General features: G+C 48.4%; 1 protein-coding gene across 1 annotated transcript in view; it reads right to left on the bottom strand.

The window, feature by feature from the left end:
- The window catches only part of LOC103925584 (PH and SEC7 domain-containing protein 3-like), a 76,924-nt gene that overhangs the window by 50,878 nt on the left and 4,274 nt on the right, over positions 1 to 21,772 (bottom strand). Inside the window, exons 3-7 of the mRNA XM_009334314.1 lie at positions 10,807 to 11,013; positions 10,622 to 10,702; positions 7,321 to 7,433; positions 4,668 to 4,726; positions 553 to 642 (exon numbers count right to left, since the gene is read on the bottom strand). Of these exons, the coding sequence (XP_009332589.1) occupies positions 553 to 642; positions 4,668 to 4,726; positions 7,321 to 7,433; positions 10,622 to 10,702; positions 10,807 to 11,013 (550 nt within the window). The remainder of the gene's footprint in view (positions 1 to 552; positions 643 to 4,667; positions 4,727 to 7,320; positions 7,434 to 10,621; positions 10,703 to 10,806; positions 11,014 to 21,772) is intronic.

The following is a 21,772-nucleotide window of genomic DNA, read 5'->3' as shown; positions in this document are numbered from 1 at the left end:
CCCGCTCAGCCTCTTGCCCTGTTCTTCAGATTTAACTCCTGGCACAAACTTAATGAACAAAACCTGAAGCAAAGCAGCCTCTGCCAGACAACACATTCTAATCTGAAATTACATCTCCTGCTCTAATGTGAAAACCCCAAAGCACCTTTGATGAAAAAACACACACACCTTCCAGATATGCAGAGCTCAGGATTAGCTCTTACGTATTCAATAGTCAGAACCAACTGGCTGTTTCTGTCCGCTTTAATCAGGAGACAGCACTCTGGGACAGCATGACCGCATGAGCTTACAAGACACATGGCTCTGGAGCTGGCCCCACTGCAGTTCAGTCTCGCCGCTCCACACTGCAATGAGTCTCGATCACAATCAAGTGAAGGCAAGAGGGAAAACAACAGAATAAACACTGTATATATTATGTATATTCTGGGAGGAGAAATGTGCCCATAGCTTGTCCTGTTTGACAATTAAGATTCAGAAAATGCAAGCAGGGTGTTCTGTTTTGAACCATCTCTCACTAAAAACGAAATCCATGTTCTGCAGTTCATTCCTTACCTTCAACAGCCCTTTTGGGAAGTCTTTGCCATCGTTCATCCCCTGGAGGTTAGCAATGAACTCTTGGCAGGTCATCTTTTTCCCAATGTTCTGGAAGGGATGGCAGAGAAACACAGCATCATATTCATGCTGCTTTCCAAAATGACATAAATAAGCGACATCAGATGAATTGCATCTCCCTGCTCTCATTTAAGCCCAAGGCAGGCAGCACGAAGAAGGCATTCCCAAGATTACTCGGAGACGAGCATCCTTGTGTGAATATAGTTAGAAAACGGAAGTTGCATTTGGACCCCAAGTCCCACACACCCATCTGAAAAGAAAAACAGCTGAACACTGGAGGGTAATGAAGAGGGTGATGATGAAGCTCCTCGGTATCTGCATGGTGCCTTGCACTCCCATGTCTCCAGAGGCTCTACCAGCCTCTGATGGAAAAGCTCTACTTGATCCTGCTGTGGAGCATAAAGAAACAGCTGACTGAGGCCCTTTCCAGACCTTTTTGTTACGACTTTCAATGCTCCCTTCCAGTAGCAACTGCCCTGAGTTGGAGTAAGATGCCCAGGAACAGTCATTACCTTTTCTGATTCACAGGCTGAGGCTGCCTTGACATTTCCAAAGGATTGCTCTCTTCTCTCTCTTTCTGTCTAATTCTCAGACTGAAAGTTGCCCAACTGAGCCACAAACAGGAAAGGAACGGCCATGTTCATGTGGGACCCAAACTGCTCCATTTGGAAGCTTGAGGCTGCCCTAAAATGCTCTTGGATCCCAGTTTTCATCACCCCTCAGAGAAGGTGTCTGTACTTGGTCCCCTGCATGCTAGAAGTCCCACTTGGCATGCAGGGAGCCTTGTAAGTGGGCAGCAATGACAACACTGAGTTGGTGGAAAAGGAGCCCAGAGAGAACTGAAAAAAGGGAGGCAGCCTGGGATGAGCTGTGAGACATGGTAAAGGCAGAGGGAAAACAGGGTCCTGTGATGACCACAGTATCTTTGGGGATGCCACTGCTGCCAGTCATTAGAAGGGGGTGAAGACAATTTCTCCATGGTCTCCATGGCGGCAGAAATACAGTGGAAGAGCTTTGTGCGCAGACCGTGACTTGGGTTAGGAGCAAGAGCCCAAATTAACACGGGAGTGGAGCCCAAAGAAGGGCACCAGTCAGTAATACAGGTCATTCAATGTTATAGTTACATGACAGCTTGGACTGCACATCCTCGACTTCCATAATGTATGACCAGGGAGAGATGGAAAACCAGCAAACCTTGACCGTCAGCCTCATTTAGCCACAAAGGAAGATCCCGCAGTCTGTGGCCAGCACGGACTAGCAGAAGAAGGCAGGCAGGAACACTGCCTTCCACAAGAGAGGAGATACTTCTGGAGGGGCACACGATGCACTGCTTCTCATATCAGGAGGGCTCCTGACAACACAGTCTGGCTGTAACCCTGGCTCTCTGGTTGCTAAGCTTGCAGAATACAGCTCATAATTGCAGTCTTTGGGTGCAGGCTGGAGCTGTTCTACTGGACTTGCAAATGCTTTCCTTCCTCCCTGCAACAGACTTCAGCCTGCCTCTGTTTCCTCCACACAGCAATTTGCAGCTTCCCTACGCTGACCAAAACCAACAGCAGTGTGGCTCATTTCACCCACTGAGATAATTGGCATGGCAGAGGAATGACTGTTTTGCTCCAGGACCAAAGCTAACATCTCCACACAGTAAAAAAAAGTAAAATTCGTGGGCTTCAGTCGGCAGGTGGTGAGCAATTGCATTGTGCATCACTTATTTTGTACATTCTTTTTTTACTATTATTATTAGTATTATCTTCCCTTCCTTTTCTGTTCTATTAAATTGTCTTTATCTCAACCCACAAATTTTACTTTTTTTTCTTCCCTGATTCTCTCCCCCATCCCACCAGGGCAGGAGGGACTGAGTGAATGGCTGTGTGGCGTTTAGCTGCCTGCCAGGTTAAACCACAACAGCCACACAGGTTCCAGAAGGTGTGCCTGGCAGTCTAGAGGTACCTTAAAAGTCTCTAGCATCACAGTCTGGGTGATGACCTCCCTGCAGAGAAGCGAGCATGCACCTCCAAGACACAGCTAGCAAAAATGATTTAATTACAAAGAGGAATGAAATGTGGCGGGACAGGGATAAATAAAGGGATAAGTAAGAGTTTGTCTACAAGAGTTAAGGGAAAGTGTGAACTGAAGGCAGAGCAGCTGCACTACAGCCCTACAAGCAGTTGAGCTTATTGTGAAATAAGCATCTGCACTTATGATCAGTATGTCAGCAAGAAATGGAGCTCAGCGTGGACAAGCCCTGTGACTCATTTACTTCCTGCTCTAGCAGAATCATGCTAAGGATGGGCCATAGCATTATCTTTGTTAGGAAACAGGCAATTAGTGTATATCTGCAAGGGGCTGCATTCCAAGTCAAAAATACCCAACTTACCACCTATGTAGAAAAACGCAAAGCAGTAAGAGGAAGACCAAAATTACAGGAAAGCACAGGGGCGGGGGAGAGAGAGAGAGAGAAAGAGAGGAGACACATGCAGGAATCTGGCAAACATTACAGCTGCAATCATGTAACACCACACTAACAACTGCCAGTAGGATAAGCCCCCAAAGTTACACACTGCAACAGTCAGAGTCATCCCAGCTTCAGCTGCAAATCATCATCAGCGACAATGGGTCAGAGCCAGACCATTTACTCCAGCACCTAACGAAGACAGTAGGGCCCACTAAAGCATCGCAAGGCACGACAGGAAATGCTGTCAGGCTGACGCACAGCTATTTAGTCTCCCTCCCTGGACTGCAAGGCCAGGCAGGCTGGAGAGCAGGTGCCCACGGCTGCTCATTGCTCTGGGGAGCAGGATACCTGCGCAGGCAGCCTCAGGTGTGCTCAAGAGAAGCTGTGCATGCTAAGAGGCACACCAGGACACATTCCTGTACCTCCGCTCACCCTCCACATGACTGACGCACTCCTCACTTGGGGAAGGCTCAGCCTTCACAGAAAAAAATTCTTCGCAACTCCCTTCCCCCTCCTGCTTCTACGGTTTTCAGACAAAGGCATTCAATTAACAGGAGGTGGGTGTCAAAACCCCTGGGGAAGCACACACGAGCCTCAGCTTCATTACCCGCACCCACCACAGAGCTGCACCCACAGGGGCCAAGCAGCTCTTGGAGACAGACCCAGGGTGCATCCATCTCCTGCTGCCCAACCCACCACCCTTGCTGCATAAGAGCTCCCAAGCTGAGGCCCTCCTGGAAGGGCCCTGGGCAGTGCAGAGGAGGTTCTCAGCCAGAGAGAAGCCCCAAAGCCACCTGGCTGAAGCCATCACTCCTGCATGCTATCATGCCATGCTCCCTGTGTTTCTCCCTCTCCATCCCGACTCCAGGACAGAGGAAGCCTCCCATCAGCATGGGAATACCATGCATAGCAGGTATATTGCACCATGGGTACTGAAATACATGTCCTAGGGCTGCTGGCACCCTGTACCAGTGTGACTAAGAGGACTCAAACTGGAATACTATTTCCCTTAGGCAGGCAGCGGGGAGAGGTGTGCAGTGGGGGAACACAGTGCTCCTACTCAGGGTGCCCACATCCCCCCTCTGCTCTCTTGGCTCTGGGCACACCCATCATAACCCTGGCTGAGCAGAACACTGGTTCCACCAGATCTCCCCCCTGCAACTGAATGCCTGCAAACATCACCTTCCCCTTGTGAACTTCCCAGCACCTCTTCACCTCCCTTCTTTCTTCTGCCTTCCCAAATGTTTTTACATACTGGAAAGGGGAAGCCAATCCCAACCACTGCTTCCCAGCCAGGGCCGCCTGCTGTAACCGGGGAAGGATGAGAAGCACACCAGAAAGACAGGGGCCTGAGGACAAAGAGCATCCTCACACATTATGGGAAAACCAGGCACAATGCCAGGCTTACACATGACTGATCTGGGCATGCTGGAAAGCCCTGCCCAGGATGACAGCCTGGGAGTGCAGCCTTCTCACTGTTTGCTGTCTGCAGGGGTGTTTTAGGAGCAGACCACCAGCCAGGAGACTCTGCTGCCAGAAGACCACCCCCTCCAAGCGCAGTGTCAACAGGAGCAGTCTGCGCAAAGCTGTGCATACTCACGTGGCCATGTAGGTCTGTGTTCAGCAGCATCATGGCACACGTGAGACAATGAACTCCATCTGCAGAAAGAAACATAACCAGAGTCACATGCAAACCCACAACTGGACCTTTAAGAACAGCTGAAACTGAGCCTCATAGCCTAATTGAGTCTGTTCCCTTAATGAGAATCTGTTTTATCAAGAAATACACATAATTAAATAAATGAACAGTGAGGTCATCCCGCAGCTGCCAAGCCAGAACAGCCTTTCTTTCATCTATTAATGACTGTCAAAACTATCTTGCAGCAACCATGGATAAGGCAAACTAGACAGGAAACCACGCTGTCACCCTTTGCTTGCTAATACCAATACCACAGAGCCTGAATCAGCTCCCTCTTCTTCATTTATTTCAGGGCAGAAAGGGAAGAGTAAAATACACCCATTCTTGTTCACAGAGTGGATACAGCACGGTATCCTGTCTTTCTCCCGCTCTGTCCCTCTCCTCATTCAGGGCTCAATTAGACTGAATTTTGGAGAACTTCAGTCAGCTATTTAAACTGCCTTGGCTCCATATTGGGCAGAGAGTGCTCCAGCAATTTCCAAGGTGGTCCTGTAGCAAAGGCCCTCAACAATGAGCAAGAAGAGACAGATTGTATCCCTAGCTCCATCCCTGGAGTCACTGAGGCAGACTTGGGAAAGTCAGCGTAGACTGTCATTTGCAAAAGTGGATGCCAATTTCATATTCCTCATTTTCCAAGCACCCCTTTCAAAACCCAAAATGTATTGGCTGTGCACAAATCCAGACAAAGGAGACAGTGCCCATGGTGCCATTTATCACCTCTGAAAATCCAAATGCCTCTAAGCCAGTTTCCAAACATTAGGAACACATCAGGAAAAATATTTTCTCCATTCTCTTGTTCATAAACACATGGTGCCACCTTCCCTTCTCTTACAGGGGTGTCATAAAGACACAGAGTCATTTATGAGACATGCACACACTGCAGAGAAGTACGTAAAAACTTTCGTAGCCGAGTCCAGATAATGACCACGCACAGGTCCCTCCGTGCTGTCAAGGAAGAGGAATGGGGGATGAGGATAGATACATCTCACACTCAGTGTGACTATCACAGGCTTAAACGTGTGCAAGATGAAGCCATTACAAAAAGATGTTCCCCAAGCTAAGGGCCATGTTTTCTTGCGACGTTCATACAGGCCCTAGCACCCAAGCAATGCGGCCAAACTGTAGCAGAGCATGAAATGAGAGAACTATTATCACTAGCAGTAGTAGGTCTGAAGCAGCTTGAATCTGGGGCTGTGGTGCTCCAGTTCAGGCCTATGCATTTCTCTGGAGTAGCCTGCCCTCTCATTTCCAAACCACAAATGCATTCAGAGGATGGAAAAGGGAAAGGGGAAAAGAGAAAAGCAAATGCAATCCTGGATTTCCATTGAAAGGAACAACCACTGTATTTCCGCAGTGTAGCACTCGACTACTGACAGTAGAAATACAGCATCAACTTCATGTAGAATCCTGGGCAAAGTCTGCAGGACTCAATTTAACCTAAATGCTTACTCAGGCTTAGAAGTGGCAATGTCCGTCCTGCACCCTGGACTAGAGTAAGGCTGCCACATCAACATGCAAGTCATTATTTCAGTCTAGGCATGACATACCTACTCTACCTGACTGCCTGTGGAGTCTTGAAACAAGAAAGGCATTAGGAAGAGGCAGAGATAGCGTGGAAGCAGATCCTGTCTTACTGCTACCTATTCCCCTCCCCGGCACGCCAGCCAGTAAAGCTGAACAGGCGCAAAGTGGACAAATATCACTTCACTGCAACGGGAGCAGGTCACAAAGCAAGGGGTAAGGAAGTGTGGCAGTACCTCCAACTGTAGCAGCTACTTCTCACTTACCCTTGAGAATAAAGGCACAGCTTAGCCTGTGCTTATTTTCTTTCTCGCCCTCCTCCCTTTCTCAGCATGTGATCAGCCCGCATTGCAATCACAGGGCCACATGCCTCTGCCAGAGTGGCTGGCTGAACACAGCAGCTATGCCAGCGGACAGTTCGTCCTCTTCTCCAGTGCCAACTTTCTCAGGTTTGATCCATGTGCTTGTTTGTTTTCCCCATCCGTTTCCAAAATGACTGAAAACATTGGCAAGAAGGCAGCACTCCGACTGATGTTAGCTAGTCGAGATGAAACCATGCCAGGGTCTGGATACAGCACCCAAAATTCACCCCCACAACTGGCAAGAACTGGCACGCCTGCTGCCAGTGCATGCAGAGACACAAGCACTGAATGGAGCACGGAAAGTGAACAGCTTCTCTTCCATCCGAGATGGGACCCATTCTCATCTACCCGTGTGTAGCTACAGTTCAGGTACCCAGACACACTGGAAGCCAGCGAGACCAGAAACGACAACCGAGGACATTCAAATCTGGAGATGCTACAACTGAGGAGGCCTAAACACCTTTCCTGACTGGGGAAAAATACAGATTTTTTCACTGCATTACCACGATTACGTGTGGAGAACATGGAGGTTTCAATTCTCACTGCAGGCAGTCTCTAAAGTGTGGCACAGCAATTACACTCCTTCAGTTCCCAGGCACACACCATACATGCTATTGAAGGCGAGAATGAAGGGAGACAACCAAAGACCTTCCTATCACAAACAAAGTTACCTTGAGAAGAAATGGTGTTTGGGTTGCACTGGTAGTATCTGCTGGAGAAATGGATTAAAACTCTCTCTCGTTCCTGAGTTTCTCCAATAAGTGAAAAAGCTTTAAAGAAACTCCTAAAAGAAGAGCAGAAAAAGGTGAAATTAAAGCCATAAATCTCTTTTTGCCTCACACAGCACACAGAGCAAAGCACACTTCACAGCAAGAAGTACATAAGCGCACGCCAGACATTTGGTTCCAAGAAGCCTTTCTAGGAAAATGGGCTATTATCCCATGTGTAGTTGATCCCAACGTTATAGTAAATGAAGCAGGAGTTAAATTACCACTGGTCTCAGCCATGGAATATACAAACTAACAAGCAATTCCACCATTTGAAAGCGTTGTTCTTATTTTTAATATTTTTATTTCCTTTGGGGAAGGAACTGGAGCAGGTGTTGTTTATGCATGACAGACACCCAGGGTGTTCTCTGTCCTTTTCTAATTGTCTGTCACCCCTACAACTTTTAACTTTACACTCATTACTATTCCCATCCAAATCAGAGAAGCTACTCCAGGCGGTGAAGTCAAGCAGGTGCACTGCAGACTCAGAGCCCACACCAAATGTGCGGTCCTCCTTCTGGAGAGTCACCTATAAGAGCAGCCAGGACCACACCAGTCACCTTGCAGAGGGCAGTGTGACTACCTGACCTGCAGAAAACATCTGGGAAGAGGGCAGAAGAATCACAACATTTCCCACTGAGCTTCACAGCAGAAGGAGCAACCTGACCCTCCTGGGTTCCTGCTCGTGACAGTCCAGTGTGCAGGGCTGGCACACACCTGGGCACGCTTGTTAGACACAGCCAGCGAGCCTGTGCAAAGAGGTGGTACACACACACACACATATTCCACTCTCCATATGACACTTAACCACCCCGCCTCTTAACCATGCCACTATTCTTCCTGCTAGGAAAACTCGCCTCGCAGCCAAAGAAGAACTTCTGCACTTCCCAAAATCCCCACATCCTGGAGCCAAGATACGACCTCAGTGGTATCAGCCTACGCTCATTTGTCAGGCTGCTTCTAAGAAAAGCCTGAAAACACAAACCTTCTGGGTCCAAAGCAAGACGGCATACAAAATGAGTGCCTAATAGACAATTTTTAAATACCCCATGAGACTGAAACTAACACCAGATCTGAGAGGCGTGGAATATGTTGCTGGAACATTCACGTCTATCTAGCCTGGACGAATAAACATTAATTTTTTCTCTTTGATGTAAGGTCAGAGACGGGCTGTACTTGCAACAATCTCGCACCCATACGGAGTGTGATCTGCCTGGTAATAACTTAATTTCATATGTAATCTATTGCAAATAACCCAATTCACAAGTAGATACAACTGAGGCTTCGCAGTGTTTCTCTTCCCTTCCTACCTCATGCCCCCATGGGACATTTTGACAACTAGCCATCTTTTCTCCTCCTCCTCCAGCTCAGGCTTTTTCCAGCGACACCCCCTGCCCATGCCAGGCACCACCGACCTATACCCTCTCCTCCTCTTCAGCACCCTTACCCCCCTGGAAGCAGCTTCAGAGAGGCAACTGATGAAACATTTGGTAAATAAACAAGGCAGGTTCCTCGCTCTCGATGCTGCGGCTGAGGGCCACGGGGGCGAGTTTCTGCCCAGGAGGAGGGCAAGGATGGACTCTGAGAGGGGCTGGAGCACCGGTCCCACCTCCTCACCTCCTGTGGTCCTGCAGGGGACATGAGAGATGCACTTGGGAGATGCATGGGCGACATGGGTCCAAGGTGCGGAAGCAGAGCAGGACAATGAAGGAACAACCCTCCCCATGTCCCAAACTTGCCACCGATGGTGATACACACTGCACAATGGCCTCCCACAGCCTGGGCTTAGCATGGGTCTGGGCTGCTGCCATGGGCTCCAAAATGCTTAACAAACCACAGCTTGTCAGCGAGCCAGCAGCAACAGGGCGGTTACCTCTCGCTCTCTCCAAGCGTGAGGTAGCACAACTCGGCTCCCCCAGGCTTCGGGACAATGCTCTGTCCCCAGCCTCTGCTGCGCGCTCAGGGTGTGCAGCCGGCAGTGGCTGCGGCTACTCCTGAAACCTCAGCAAACCCCTGACGTGTCTAAGTCCCACACGAGCCAGGGCATATTTTAGAGAAGGTCATGACTATTAATATTAACAGGAGATCTACCGGGAGCAGAGACCTCCTAAATATGTGCCACAAAGCAATTAGGTGTTGGATTTCACAATTTAAAAGACGGGTATATTTAGCATCGTGCTTCAGGGCTGCTAAAACCTGGAACGATCAGCAGACCTCCCACCACCCCAGCTGCTCCCGCCCTGTGCTGAGCGGGTGCTCCGGCACGGCTCCCCTGGAACGGGAGCAGGCGGTTCACTCTTCGCAGGCGCCTTTCCTTTCCGCTGCCTTCAGCAGGCGGCACTCTGTGCTTTCCTTGGGGACTGACACAGTCTCCTGGAGTCAGCCCCCTGGAAACGCCTTTGCAAGGGGGCTGGCAAGTGCCTGCAGACCTCCTGGTTTTGTATCATTAGAAAAAAAAACAATAACCCACATGAGTAACCTCATCCACATGATTTAAACTCACTTTAAATCCCTTTAAATACCAGAATACCAGCAACTCTGCTAACAGGCCACTGCTACACAAACTTGGTGTTTTGCCTCCTAAGAAAAAAAAATACTGAAAACAAACATTGTCGAGGCCTAATTCCAGTGTAAAAAGGAAGGAAAATTGAAGGGCTGGGTTTTCAAACACCCACGCTGGCAGCTACCAAACTCTCAACAGCATTTTCCACGTGGAAGCTTTTGCTGTTCTGCACATTTTTGGGTGCCTCAGAGGGATGCAGCGAGGGGGGCTGCTGAGCCACATCAGACCCTGGCCCTGGCTTTGTGCAGCCAGGCAGAGCAAGCTCCAAAAGGCATCAGCCAAAAAGTCTGTGCGGCTCAGCTGTGAGCAACACCTTCGTTCCTCAGCAGCACCTGGCAGACTGCAAGTCCCCCATTTACTGAGTGACTAGTCATTTTTCTCCATCTCCTCTGCATCAAGGACTATCTCTAAGCAGGTCTACCTAAAGATTTCCCTCTCCAGGAAATGCCACCACTCCAATAGCACTCTGGAGTACGGCAGCACGCCAAGCCAAACAGAAGAGAAAAGCTCCGTCCCAAAAACGCGTCGCATCCCTCTCTTCACCCTCTTAAGCCCCCACAGGGCAGCGACTTCAATCAGGACAACACAGCAAACAGCACCGTTACTAAAACAAGAACATAAGGTCTGCAAATGGGCATGTACCTGAGCGAGTAGTCCAGCGTCATGCCTGTGAAGTCAAAAAACTTAAGGTATTCTTCGGCCACAAGCTTGCTGAATTCGTTGCTTTAAACAAACAAATAAATAAGTAAAGGTTATCATCTGAGAGTGAACCCCTCCAGAACCAGCAAGAACAACAACGTGGCCAAAGGCCTCATATCAGCACATACTTTTTACCCAAATGCTTTGCCACATCAGAGCGTTTGAATCTGTCCAGATGGTAGAGGCGCTTAGCCAGGCGCCTGGCTGCTTCCAAATTGTGGCTGCTGCCATTGCTGAGATCGTGGCCAAGGGCTCCGGTGGCATCTTTCTCCTGAAGTTCATTGCTCCCCATGGCAGCACTGGAGTCTAACACCATATTCTGCAGTTCAGCATTGCTATGAGACGGAAAGAATATGGACAGAAGAAAAATAAGATGACATTACAGTTTCAGGAAGGATCTAATTCCTCTTAGAATAGAAAGCAATTAAAGGTACAGAGGCAAGATTACACAACATAGCAAATGCCACTTAATTGAAGGAGTGTGTAGAACAGGGACATTTATTTAGCAGTCATCAGAGGTTAAGAGAGTTAAACATAGAGACCCAAATATGGGCTTTCCAGCCCAGAAACACATTCTGCTCTGCACTCACCTTCTGAGAGTGCACAACTTGTGCTCACTTCAGAGAGAGCTGTTTGCCATTATCAGCCTACAACTGCACCTGACAACATTGGCTCCGCATTTCCTTCTTGCACTAGTATTTTTTAACCCAATCACTTGCTTGGCTTGAAGGGGTCCCTGTAAAAGTAGGCCATTAGCCATTTTCCAGGGAAAAATGCAGCGAACAAGCCAGGGTGTTCAGTAGCTCCAAGCTGACTCGGCAGAAGTCCCTTCCTCATTCTTCCCCAGTTGTCCTGGAAACAATACAACTCCCCAAATCTAGAATAACATCTGCAGAAGTCTCAGCGGCTTCCGTGCCACCCGTGAGCAGTGGGCATCCCACAGGGAGGCACCACTAGAAAAAGGAGGACTCCTGTTTGGGGAACAGGAGAAAGACACAAGCCACCCAAGCCAGCCTGGAGAACTGCTTGTTTTTCTCCTGCTCCCTCGTGGTGGCAATAATTTCTGTCACCAGCTGCTCAAAGTCAGGATGTTCAGCACGGCAATTCCAGGGCTCTTTACATAAATCATGCATTTATAGATTCCTCCCACCTCTACTACAGTAGGAAAGCTCTGGCTGAGCTGTGTGCCTGTTTTGCTTCTCCCCTCAAAGAAGCAAGAGCCCTCCACACCATAAAGCGTACCCCCACGTACACACCCTTGCACACAAGCAGGCTTTTAACTTTGGAAAAGCTTTTCTCTGACACTGGCATGAAAATTCTTGCAAAATCTCAGCTCTGTGTGTGTGCGCGCATGCGTGACAGCATTTCTATTTAAAAAAAAATACTATACAGAAATTCTTTCCACTAAATCCCCGTTTACACAGGGCTAATGAACTATCAGCAGGGGTCATGCACAGGGCAGATATGACTGGAATGAGTTAACGATGATTTTAAACACAACACTTCAACATACCACGGTTTCATACACCACTGTAATCTTTGGGCTTGACCAGCCACAGTTAGAACAACCGATTGCTGCGCTCCAGTAACAATTATCTAGCCATTTACTGAAATGTCTGCTAGCCACTTATTAACCCTTTAAAGATGAGATTTTCATATAACGTGAGCTTAAAATAAAAATATTTGCTATTCTGCATGCCTCCTTCCACACAAATCATTACTTGTGCCCTACCTCTCTGCCCACGCATGGTTTACGACAAGGAGGTGTGTGGTGCTCCTACAGGAAGGAGACTTGCCCATTTCACCTCTGTTTTATCCTCCTAGTGCTGCTAGAACATCGAAAGTATCACACATCCACACTGTGGGTACAATTTTTTTTACCAAGTATCTGGGGAAAACAGACATCTAACCTGTTCCTACAAGGACTGGGGATTTGATTTTGTATTTATTTCAGTGTAAACAATAAGGCGCTATAACAAAAGGGGCTCATTCTCAGTGCTCTAGTAGGGAATTACTACTGTAAATACAGTTCCAACAGCATTAACATCACTGACCACCAGCTACCCTAGAAAACAAAAAAAGCCCCTCCTGATACCGTTGTTGTGGGAAATGCCTCCTCAGCCCTTTCCAAAAGCATTAGCCAATGTCCAAAATTGTCTAAATTTGGTCTACTCCAAATGTGTGAAGAATGCAAATTCCAGAGTCCTCTGACACACGCCCCAAGCAATGCCTTGTCCATTCAAATCAGGCATGACTGGCTTCAAACTCCCAGCTCTAACAATTGACAAGAGCAAAGGAAAACCAGGTGAGCTAACACATCTACGGAGCCTTCCATGTACAAATGCTGCTTCGAAAGCCATGCCAACTTGCAGAGCCTCATTCATAAATCACAGCCCTGTTTCACCACTGCTCTTTATAAAATGCAGTATTTATAGCCCTGAAAGATGGCCAAAGCTGACAAGAAACATCTGCACCCTGCTAGAAACCAGCGCACTACGAGTGTCAATGTTACCGCAAACCACCGTAAGTTTAGAAAGAAAGGAAGTGCCAGCATCTGCCACTTAGTGAAATAAACAGTACAGCAGCTCCCAGCTTCTGTTTTGCTGGAGCAGTGGCTGGGATGTGAAGGAGGAACACCCAGCAAGAAGGAGAGGATGCGCCTTCCTCTGCTCACCAAAACTAGCCGATGGGGCTGCATAAGAAACCTTATCTTCCAGCTGCCCCGATTTAAAACTTCATCCTGACAGGGGGTCCCCGTACGTGTATCAGGTCAAAGAATTAAGGGATGCTTCCTTCAGTTATGCCAACAGTTAAGTAGCTTATTACTTAATAAGTACAAGGCAATCAAATCAATAATATAGGTTGTCTGTAACATAAGCTTCTTGTTCAGGGAACATGCCAGATTGTTAACATTGAAGTGAGACTTCTGTTCTCAAGTGTTTTTAGGCGGTGAGAAGACTCAGTGCCCACGTCACTGAAGGCTTAGGAAATACAGGCATCCTGTGCATGACTACTGCAAGCTGCCTTCCGGACAGGTCATTTTAGCAGGGTCCGGGCGGCATTACTCAGGGTAAAGGCTGACATCTCTTCTTACCTCCAAGTCTCTCTGGCTGCACCATTTTCCTTCCGTGCCTCAGTTTCCCCAGCTGCTGAACACAGAGAGTAATACTTGCCACCCTCAGTAAAGTGCTTATAATGGACTCTAATCAAGAGCTCCTAAGCGACCAAGGCTGCAAATAGGTCTGTCTTCTGCAGTCTACAGAGTCCACAGCAGCATTACCAGCTAAACAGAGCCAAGAAAGGGCTTTGTGATGCAGAGCAAGACTGGACACAAAGCTGCTTTCTCATGCAGCTTTACTCTTTATCACATAAAAATGAGAAACCTTCACCGAGTAAAGCAGGCTGAAAATGTAATAGATTATATTCCCCCTAATCCTGGATTCAAGGCTAAAAGGGACTGTAATGATACTGATGGTAATTGCCTGTACAGCAACGGCTGCTGATCTTCATCCAGAGACTCTTACATTAATCTCTGCTATCAGAAAACACAGAAAACGGAAGCTACAGAAAAAACAGACCCCTTTGGTCTCATAGTGCATGAGCTGTGGCCAGAAACCAGCTCCTTAGACCTTCTTATTTCCGTCCCCAGCAATGCACTCCTGACACATCCTCCCTCCTTCTGCCAAAGCATCCCCAGGTTCACAGTGAATGCACAGGGGCTGTGACCACCATATCCAGCAGAAATTACAGCAATTTGATAAACAGCTGCTATAGTAAATTCAATACCTTCCAACAGCAGCAGCCGCCCCTTCATGCTCACGGATGAGAAACAGGCAGACTGTAACATCTGTAAAGCTGGTTTCCCATAACACACCTAACAGCTAGGCAGAATCCAAAACATTTTATACTGTTTTCTTCACTTATTCCATTATCAACTGGATCTACAGTGATTTAGCTCCCAATGCCAAGGTATCTCAATCGTGTCATGCTCAGCACTTAGCATACTTGATCTGTTTAAGAATATTCCAGATTCACTTATTCCACCCCCCCATCCCGGGTTTCACCAAAATTGAAACCCTCCACAGCAACGTATGGTTCGGGAATGGCTGCAACTTCCAGACAAAAACAGAGCAAGGCCAGTAACATAATGGTAAGGACACAGGCACCTCGTATCTCAGTGGTCCACTCTGCCAGTCTACTAGGCTGGAACGGGAAACCTTGGCATGAGTACCTGCAGTTTCAGGTGCCTTAAACCTTGGGATGCTCTTCATCTTCTAGCAAATCCATGGGGAAAAAATTCTCTGTTTTGTCCCAAGGAAGAAAAGCATATTAGCATTTTGCTTTATGGGAGAAGAGCTCAGATCCAGCACAGAGCAACTGCCCCAGCCGCTAACAAGGAGATGATGTTTGGAGTTGACATTGAGCGGCAGGGTGTGACAGCTCAGCCTAAGTGCTGTCCTCAGCCCAGCCACATCAGCAATCCCAGCTTGCCACTGCCTGCAGCTCTTGCCAGACCAAAGCATAGCATACGCTCTGTGCCATGCAGTCTCCCCTGGATGCACACGGGGCCCTTCCGCGAGGAACGCTAATCCATTTGGTGTGCACATCCTGAGGCAATGCACTGGATACACCAATTTCAGGGGGAGCTTGGATGAGACAGGGCTGGGACCTTCCCAAGTCTTTTTGGAGAGGAGGAGGAAACAGGAGGAAAACCAACTTTTTCTCTCAAATAAATCTGCATGCCTTTAACATCAGCTTTACTTCAAGGCAGGCTAAGTCAGGCATTTGCCAGAAAAGTCCATCAGAGCAAAACACAGCAATGATTAAAAATAAGGAAGGGTGGAGAGGCATTCTGGCGCACTGAAGCTAGGGCCAGAACAAATGTTTTCAGCAGGGGTACAGCATCCGCCGGGGAGCCACGCTGGGGCCGATAATCACCCTCTGCAGCACTACGCTGGCCCTGTTGTTATAAATGCCTTCACTCTGAGCCTTCTTCTCCACCTGGTTCCGAAACGGAGGACACCATCCCCTCAACCATAACCATCAACTCCGGCTGTGAAAAGCGTGCTCTATTTCTAATTCAACAGCCCCTCAGCAGCGGCTCTCACCTCGCAGTGTGGCAGGAACATCAGAAAGGCAGAAGCACCCGGACGCCCCTGACACAAGGCTTGACTGCAGGGGGGAGCAGAATTCCCTCTGCGAAAAGTCCTGCCCTGAGGGAATGAATCCCTGCCCTACAACCCTTCAGAAAGACGTGGATGCTCGGCCAGTGATACCCTTCCACATTTCAGAGCCAACCAGAAACAACTGGAGGCACAGGCTGAATTTTGTTTCAAGGGAGCTGAAAAGCTGTGCTTGAACAGCCGGGCTCTGAAAGGAGTAGCCCCACCGGAGAAAGCGAAGAAATCCCGGCAGCAGTGGGATGTGATGAGTCAGTTCCTGCTACAAATGACCGACCACACAGACGGGCTGGGACTGGCTCTGCTGCAGCTTTGCTGCAGCTCTGAACCGGCTTCCCTGGGGCCAGGAGAGAACGAGCACAAAATCACGTCAAGCAACGATTTACCTTGCCAGTTACCTCCAGCTCCAGGGCTCTTCCAAGATACAACTGCAGGAAGGGGAGAAAAATAATAAAAATAAAAATAATGCCCTTTCCTAGCAGATGACTCACTGTGCTATTTTACTCCAAATGGTTTAATCGGCTTTGAAGTCCTACGTATGGATTCTCTTCAAAGACACGCTTTGAAGTAGATCCCTCTTTGAGGACTGACACAGCTGCACTTTGCTGCAACTCGATTCAGTGGGTGTCTCATGAGCACAGCATCAGCCAGGACACATGAAGGGAGGATGGTTTCTACAACCCAGAGTACCCACCGAGGATCCATTAAAAAGTACCTCAGCCTTGTCACATCACACAGAGAGGAGCAAAGCAAAAAATAAACAAACAAGCCCTGTAATCTCCTATTGGTTATCAATAAAATGCACATGCAAAGTCAATCTCAGGGGCTGAAATGCATGCTGCTGCTTAAAAATAACCTTTTGCTCCCTGTAATCATCTGCCTTTTTCTTTGATTAAAAGAATGCCCACTAATTGCAAGTAGGAAGCTAATAGCTAAAGCATTCAGAAAATGCCATTTCTGGTGGGCTTGCATTACAGCAAATGCAAACGCTATCGTTAACGGCAGCATTAGGATAAGAAGTCCCGCCACACACAGGGACAGGACTGCAGCCCTTCCGAGAGACAGCATGTCCTTTATTACACAGACACGCTGGCCTGTTGCCACCTGAAGTACAAATGTTTTGCTAAAAATACTTCAGGTTTGGTTCCCCTTCGACATCAGGCTCCTCGGTGGCAGGGGTTAGCGATCACAAAGGGACTCTCACCACATTAGTGCCCCCATGCCTAGAAAGTGAAAACCTGGCCCTCGCCACAGAGGGTGTCCAAGGGCTCCCCCACAATGGATATTTCTGACAGATGCATTGACATGTAGACCGGTCTCTTGGATACATCAGGATAGTCCCACGCTCAGGATCCAGCCCACCTGCCCCCAGACATGAGCAAAAACCAGACCCAAAGAATGCACTGCACACCTGTAACCTTGCTCAGAAAACACAGCCCCTGAGTGTTTCGGGAGCCCTTGGGCTCTCTCCCCTGAGCCCACCCATCCGCAGCGTGCTGCAGGTGCCAAGAGCTGTCCCCGCACTCAGCACCAGCGTGACATTTCCCCACGAGGCTCCTGCAGGGTCCTCTGGGACAGCAGCAAAACTGGGAAGCCAGCAAAGTACTTCCCCCCCTCGCTCAGGCTTGGTTTAACTGTTTGGAGACTGGCCCAGGGAGTGCATATTAACAGGGTAGCTGGTCCTCCCTGGCAGGGAGCAAAACAGATGCACAAAAATAGGGGTGTTTACACCTTTTGGTTAAGGCTCCCCTGCAGACATGCGGATGGAGCGTTGCAGCACTGACAGCAGTATCGCACAGGAGCTTTATGTTGCAACCATGCAGCAAAATGAACCACCTGTCCTCAAAAAAGAACAGTTAATAATAATAAAAGACAGACTTCCACAATAAAGGAAAAACAACCACCAACCAACCCACAGCTCACCCAGCTGTGCTAGCAAGGAGTCTGCACGCTACGCGCCCTGTTCTTTTCCACCAGTGCTCTCGCATCACATCCGAAGCTATACATGCCTCTACGCTGCCCTGCCAGCGCCAGGCTCTGCCTCTCTCTATCCCAACAGACAGACAGAGGAAGAAGAGAGTTAACCAGCAATAACGTGGAGGGGGGGCTTGATTGGCAGCCAGTCGTGGCTAATGGATGAGATGGCAGGCTGCACTTCGGGACCGACTCAGAGCTGGCAGAGACGCCTCGGTTTCAGTGAATGAAGGCTTCCTGACCTAAATGGCTTTGACTTTAATGGATATATGCCAACAGATGCCAGCTTAGAAGCTGAGCTGCTGACAGCTTTATACTGAGGTGCTTTTGTGCAGTGAACTGATCAGCTGTCCCCCGCCCCCCTCCCCCTTTTTTTTTTTTTTCTGTTTTCTGTTTCTGTCAGCTCCTGGATTTTTGTTTTGTTTGGTTTATTTTCAGAGGAAGCTGGGAACTGAAGAGGTGAAATGTCAGCTGCCTTTTTTTCCCCTAAAACAAGTTTATTTAGGAACTAGAAGCAGTTTTACAAACTCTCACTAAACTGGTGTTGCAAGCACCTCGTTAGCCAGAGCAAAGGCAAACTTGCACACTGTATTTCCAGAGCCTTGATAAAGTGATGCCACCTTCCTGCAGGGAATACCAAGGTGATCAGTGTGGCTCAACATTTTTGAAGTTACTAAGCTGTGTGATAAAGGGACAAATCCTCAGCTGCCAAAATGCTACCAGTTTCAGAAATTTACCCCTGCGGATTGTGCCACTTCATCTTTACCTGGATTTAACATACCCATGCCAGCATACTGTGCTTACTAGTGGCTCAACAACTGACAGATGCAGTAGCCCATGTGCAGGCAAATGGGCTCCAGCACGTGTTTGCTTGCTCACCGCCTGCAGATGCATTTGACGCATTTGCTCTTCTAGGACAACAACCAGTGGCATTCCTCTGAATAACCTTCCTTATCCTGGGCATACAGATGGCAGCAAATATGAAGTACCACCTTCTGGCAGCCCCAGCTCTCCTAGGTCCCAGAGTCTGTCGTGAGCTGAGGCATGTCCGAAGGCCAAATAATGTCCACTTAGGAACACAGGGATCTCAGCAGATTTCACGCTAAATGAAAAAATTCAACCAGGCCGCAAGGTGAGAAAATGGGGGAAAAAAGTTCTACCAGACTGCTGTTGGACAGACTAATAAAATCAGTGAATAAAGGTTACATGTTAAGACATGTAAGTACTGAGTCTCATATCTACATTGAAAATCAAATACAAGCTACCCTGGACAAAAATACCGGAGTGCAAACTGAAAACCAGAAGCATAACTGGCATGCAGGATACTGATAAACTGAGAGGAAACTTAGAGAATCAACCCGGAGAAAGGGATCAAAACTGGGTTTATCTGTCAATAAAGTTTACCGTCTCAAAGAAGGAATAAGCAGAGTGCCAGCTAAGAAACTGCGGGAAATGACCCATATGCAGAAGAAAGAAAACAACCATGGGAACTACTATGAGAGGCCCAAACCATTAAGAGTAACCTGGTAGCCATTGGGAACAGCAGTCTACGTTCTTGTACATTTATTCTGATAACCACCAGATTGCTTTAGGGAGTTTGTTTTCTTCCCCCCTTGAATTACAAGAGACTACATATGTGACTAAATTTGTGTTTGCATCTCTAGGGGAAAAAAGTAAAATAACAGGACTTGCAGAATTTGCTGAGCACCAGCAATTCTTTGAAGATGATGGCAGGTGGCAAATATTTAGCATTTTTGAGGATTAGGAGCTGCAATACAGATTTTTTTCTTTTCTCTCCGGATTTAGAAAAATCTTTGGCAGTGTCCTACCGACAGAGACCACACCTTCCAAGACAACTCAGGGAAAGAAATCCCAGAAGTTTTTTGGTTTTTTTTTAATTTCTTGTTCTGACTGTAGCATACAAGGGTAGAGGGAATGGGAAGTCTGCTATAAAGAATGCAGGGGAAAAAAAAAAAAGATTAAAAGAAATTCTGTCTTTAAAGTCTGAAAGTAGAAAAGAAAGATGGGGATCATCACCGAGAGAACTTCATACCTTACTTCTAGACACACTGATGCTGTCACTTGCTGTATACCTAGCAAAGGTAACTCACTCTTCCCTCAGGTATATCTTACTGCTTTGGAAATACGTCCCCTTCCTCCCACTCTGATTTGGTGTAAATGATTACACCTAGTTCAGGCAATGCAAATTCAGGCTCGAAGTCTGGGTAGCACCTTGCAAACAGTCTTCCTTATTGCCTCTGCGAGTAAGACTAAACTCTCATATACCAAGGCTGAGCCTTGCTCCGTCTCAACACAACCCACCGGCACAAGAAGGTAGGAGTAGAGTACTTGGGGTGCGGGTGTGACAGTGGGGACTGCATGCCTCTGCAGGGATAACACAGAGGCAAGAGGACCAAACACAGCCCAAATGCAATATCTTTATTGCCACTGCAAGGCTTCATTACACCAGCAACCTGTGGCTCAGCACGTTTCATGGGGATCCCATGGTGCCCTGATACACAGTGAGGCTGTCCCTCAGCTCTGAAACCTCACACACTCCCCCTCCTCCCCCAGTTCTCCCAGCCCCACCTGGGGAAACTTAAGGCTACTTCAGCTGCAGAAATTTGTTTTTCCTCCAGAGGGATGATCATTACATACCTAGGAAAGAGATTAAACCCCGCAAAAGACACCAAGAGCTGGAACTGTTCCCAAAGGAAGGCAAGCTGCACACCCTTCTCCCCAAGCATCCCTCCTCCACTGGCCAGATGCAAAGGGCACCTAAGCTGTGATAAGAAAGGACGACTTGCAAAAGCAAGCCAACCTGTCCTGCAGGAAAACCCAGGGGCCAGCTGACGTCCCCCTGCCCTAAGGAAGCACGGCAGGTGGCTGTCAGAGCAGGCACATCACACAGCTCTCACCAGGACTTACTGCGTTTAACCACGGCCAGCAGCTGATAGGGAGGACAGCAGGGACGAAACATCCAGACACCCAGGAGCCCATAAGAACTTGCAGCCCGCAAGCCTCTAATCATTTTTTTTTCCTCCTTTTTTTTTTTCAATTCTGAAGGCACGTGACTGGCCTTCACATACCAGAGCTGACCCCTCCCAGAGCTAGCGATTTCCTAAGAGCGGAGAAGGATGTTACCCTCCCGCTTATTCATTACAAGACTAAGTTTCCTTGCCATTACACATTAAAACCTCACACCACCTAGGGTCCTCATGTCAGTTATGCTCAGGATCCCTCCAGAGAGATGCAAATGTGCTGTGGTGCTCAGCTACCTGCTATCAGGAGGGCACGGCCATGGGGAGCACCTGCTCCTCCTTTCCTAATTGGCACACAGCTTTCAATTTCCAGGTGTAAACCATTAACTCTTTGCTCTTACATCTGCTCTCCCCTTCTGTACCGGACCGTGAAGAACTGCCAGTATTTCACACTCTGTTCCCCCATAAATTAGCGCTGGTACTTGGAAGTGTAGTCTCTCCCCACGCACTTTCCCACACATTTTTTATATCACCGAAATATATCAGGGAGCTGCTGAGGTTTTGGTTTCGGTTTTTGTTCACTTGGGTTGGCAGTGCAGTTTCTGGAAAAGACGGGTTACGCTGCTTCTTGTGCCACACCGCAATGTTGCATTGCTTTGCTCCCAAGCCCCCCGCATCCCAAATTCCCCCACTTCACTTTGCACTGGCCACCATTCACACACTGAGACCCCACACTTGCCTCCATCCCTACAGGATGGGGTCCTCCAGCTGCTCTCCTGCCTGCACCCACCCTCCAGTGACTTCCCATCACAGGGTGGGCAGAGGGAGCTGCGGGAGCCCCCGGCTTCAGGGAGAGCCGGCAGCTGCGCAGAGGGCACAGAGACCTCCGGTGGCTCTGCGATATATCGCAGGCAAGCTGCTGCCTGCGAACTCCTGCCGCTGGCTGCGGGATGCAGGGC

Source organism: Pygoscelis adeliae, unplaced genomic scaffold (genome assembly GCF_000699105.1).
Source record: "Pygoscelis adeliae isolate BGI_AS28 unplaced genomic scaffold, ASM69910v1 Scaffold311, whole genome shotgun sequence".
Classification (NCBI taxonomy): Eukaryota; Metazoa; Chordata; class Aves; order Sphenisciformes; family Spheniscidae; genus Pygoscelis; species Pygoscelis adeliae.
This window is presented reverse-complemented; position numbering and strand designations above follow the sequence as displayed.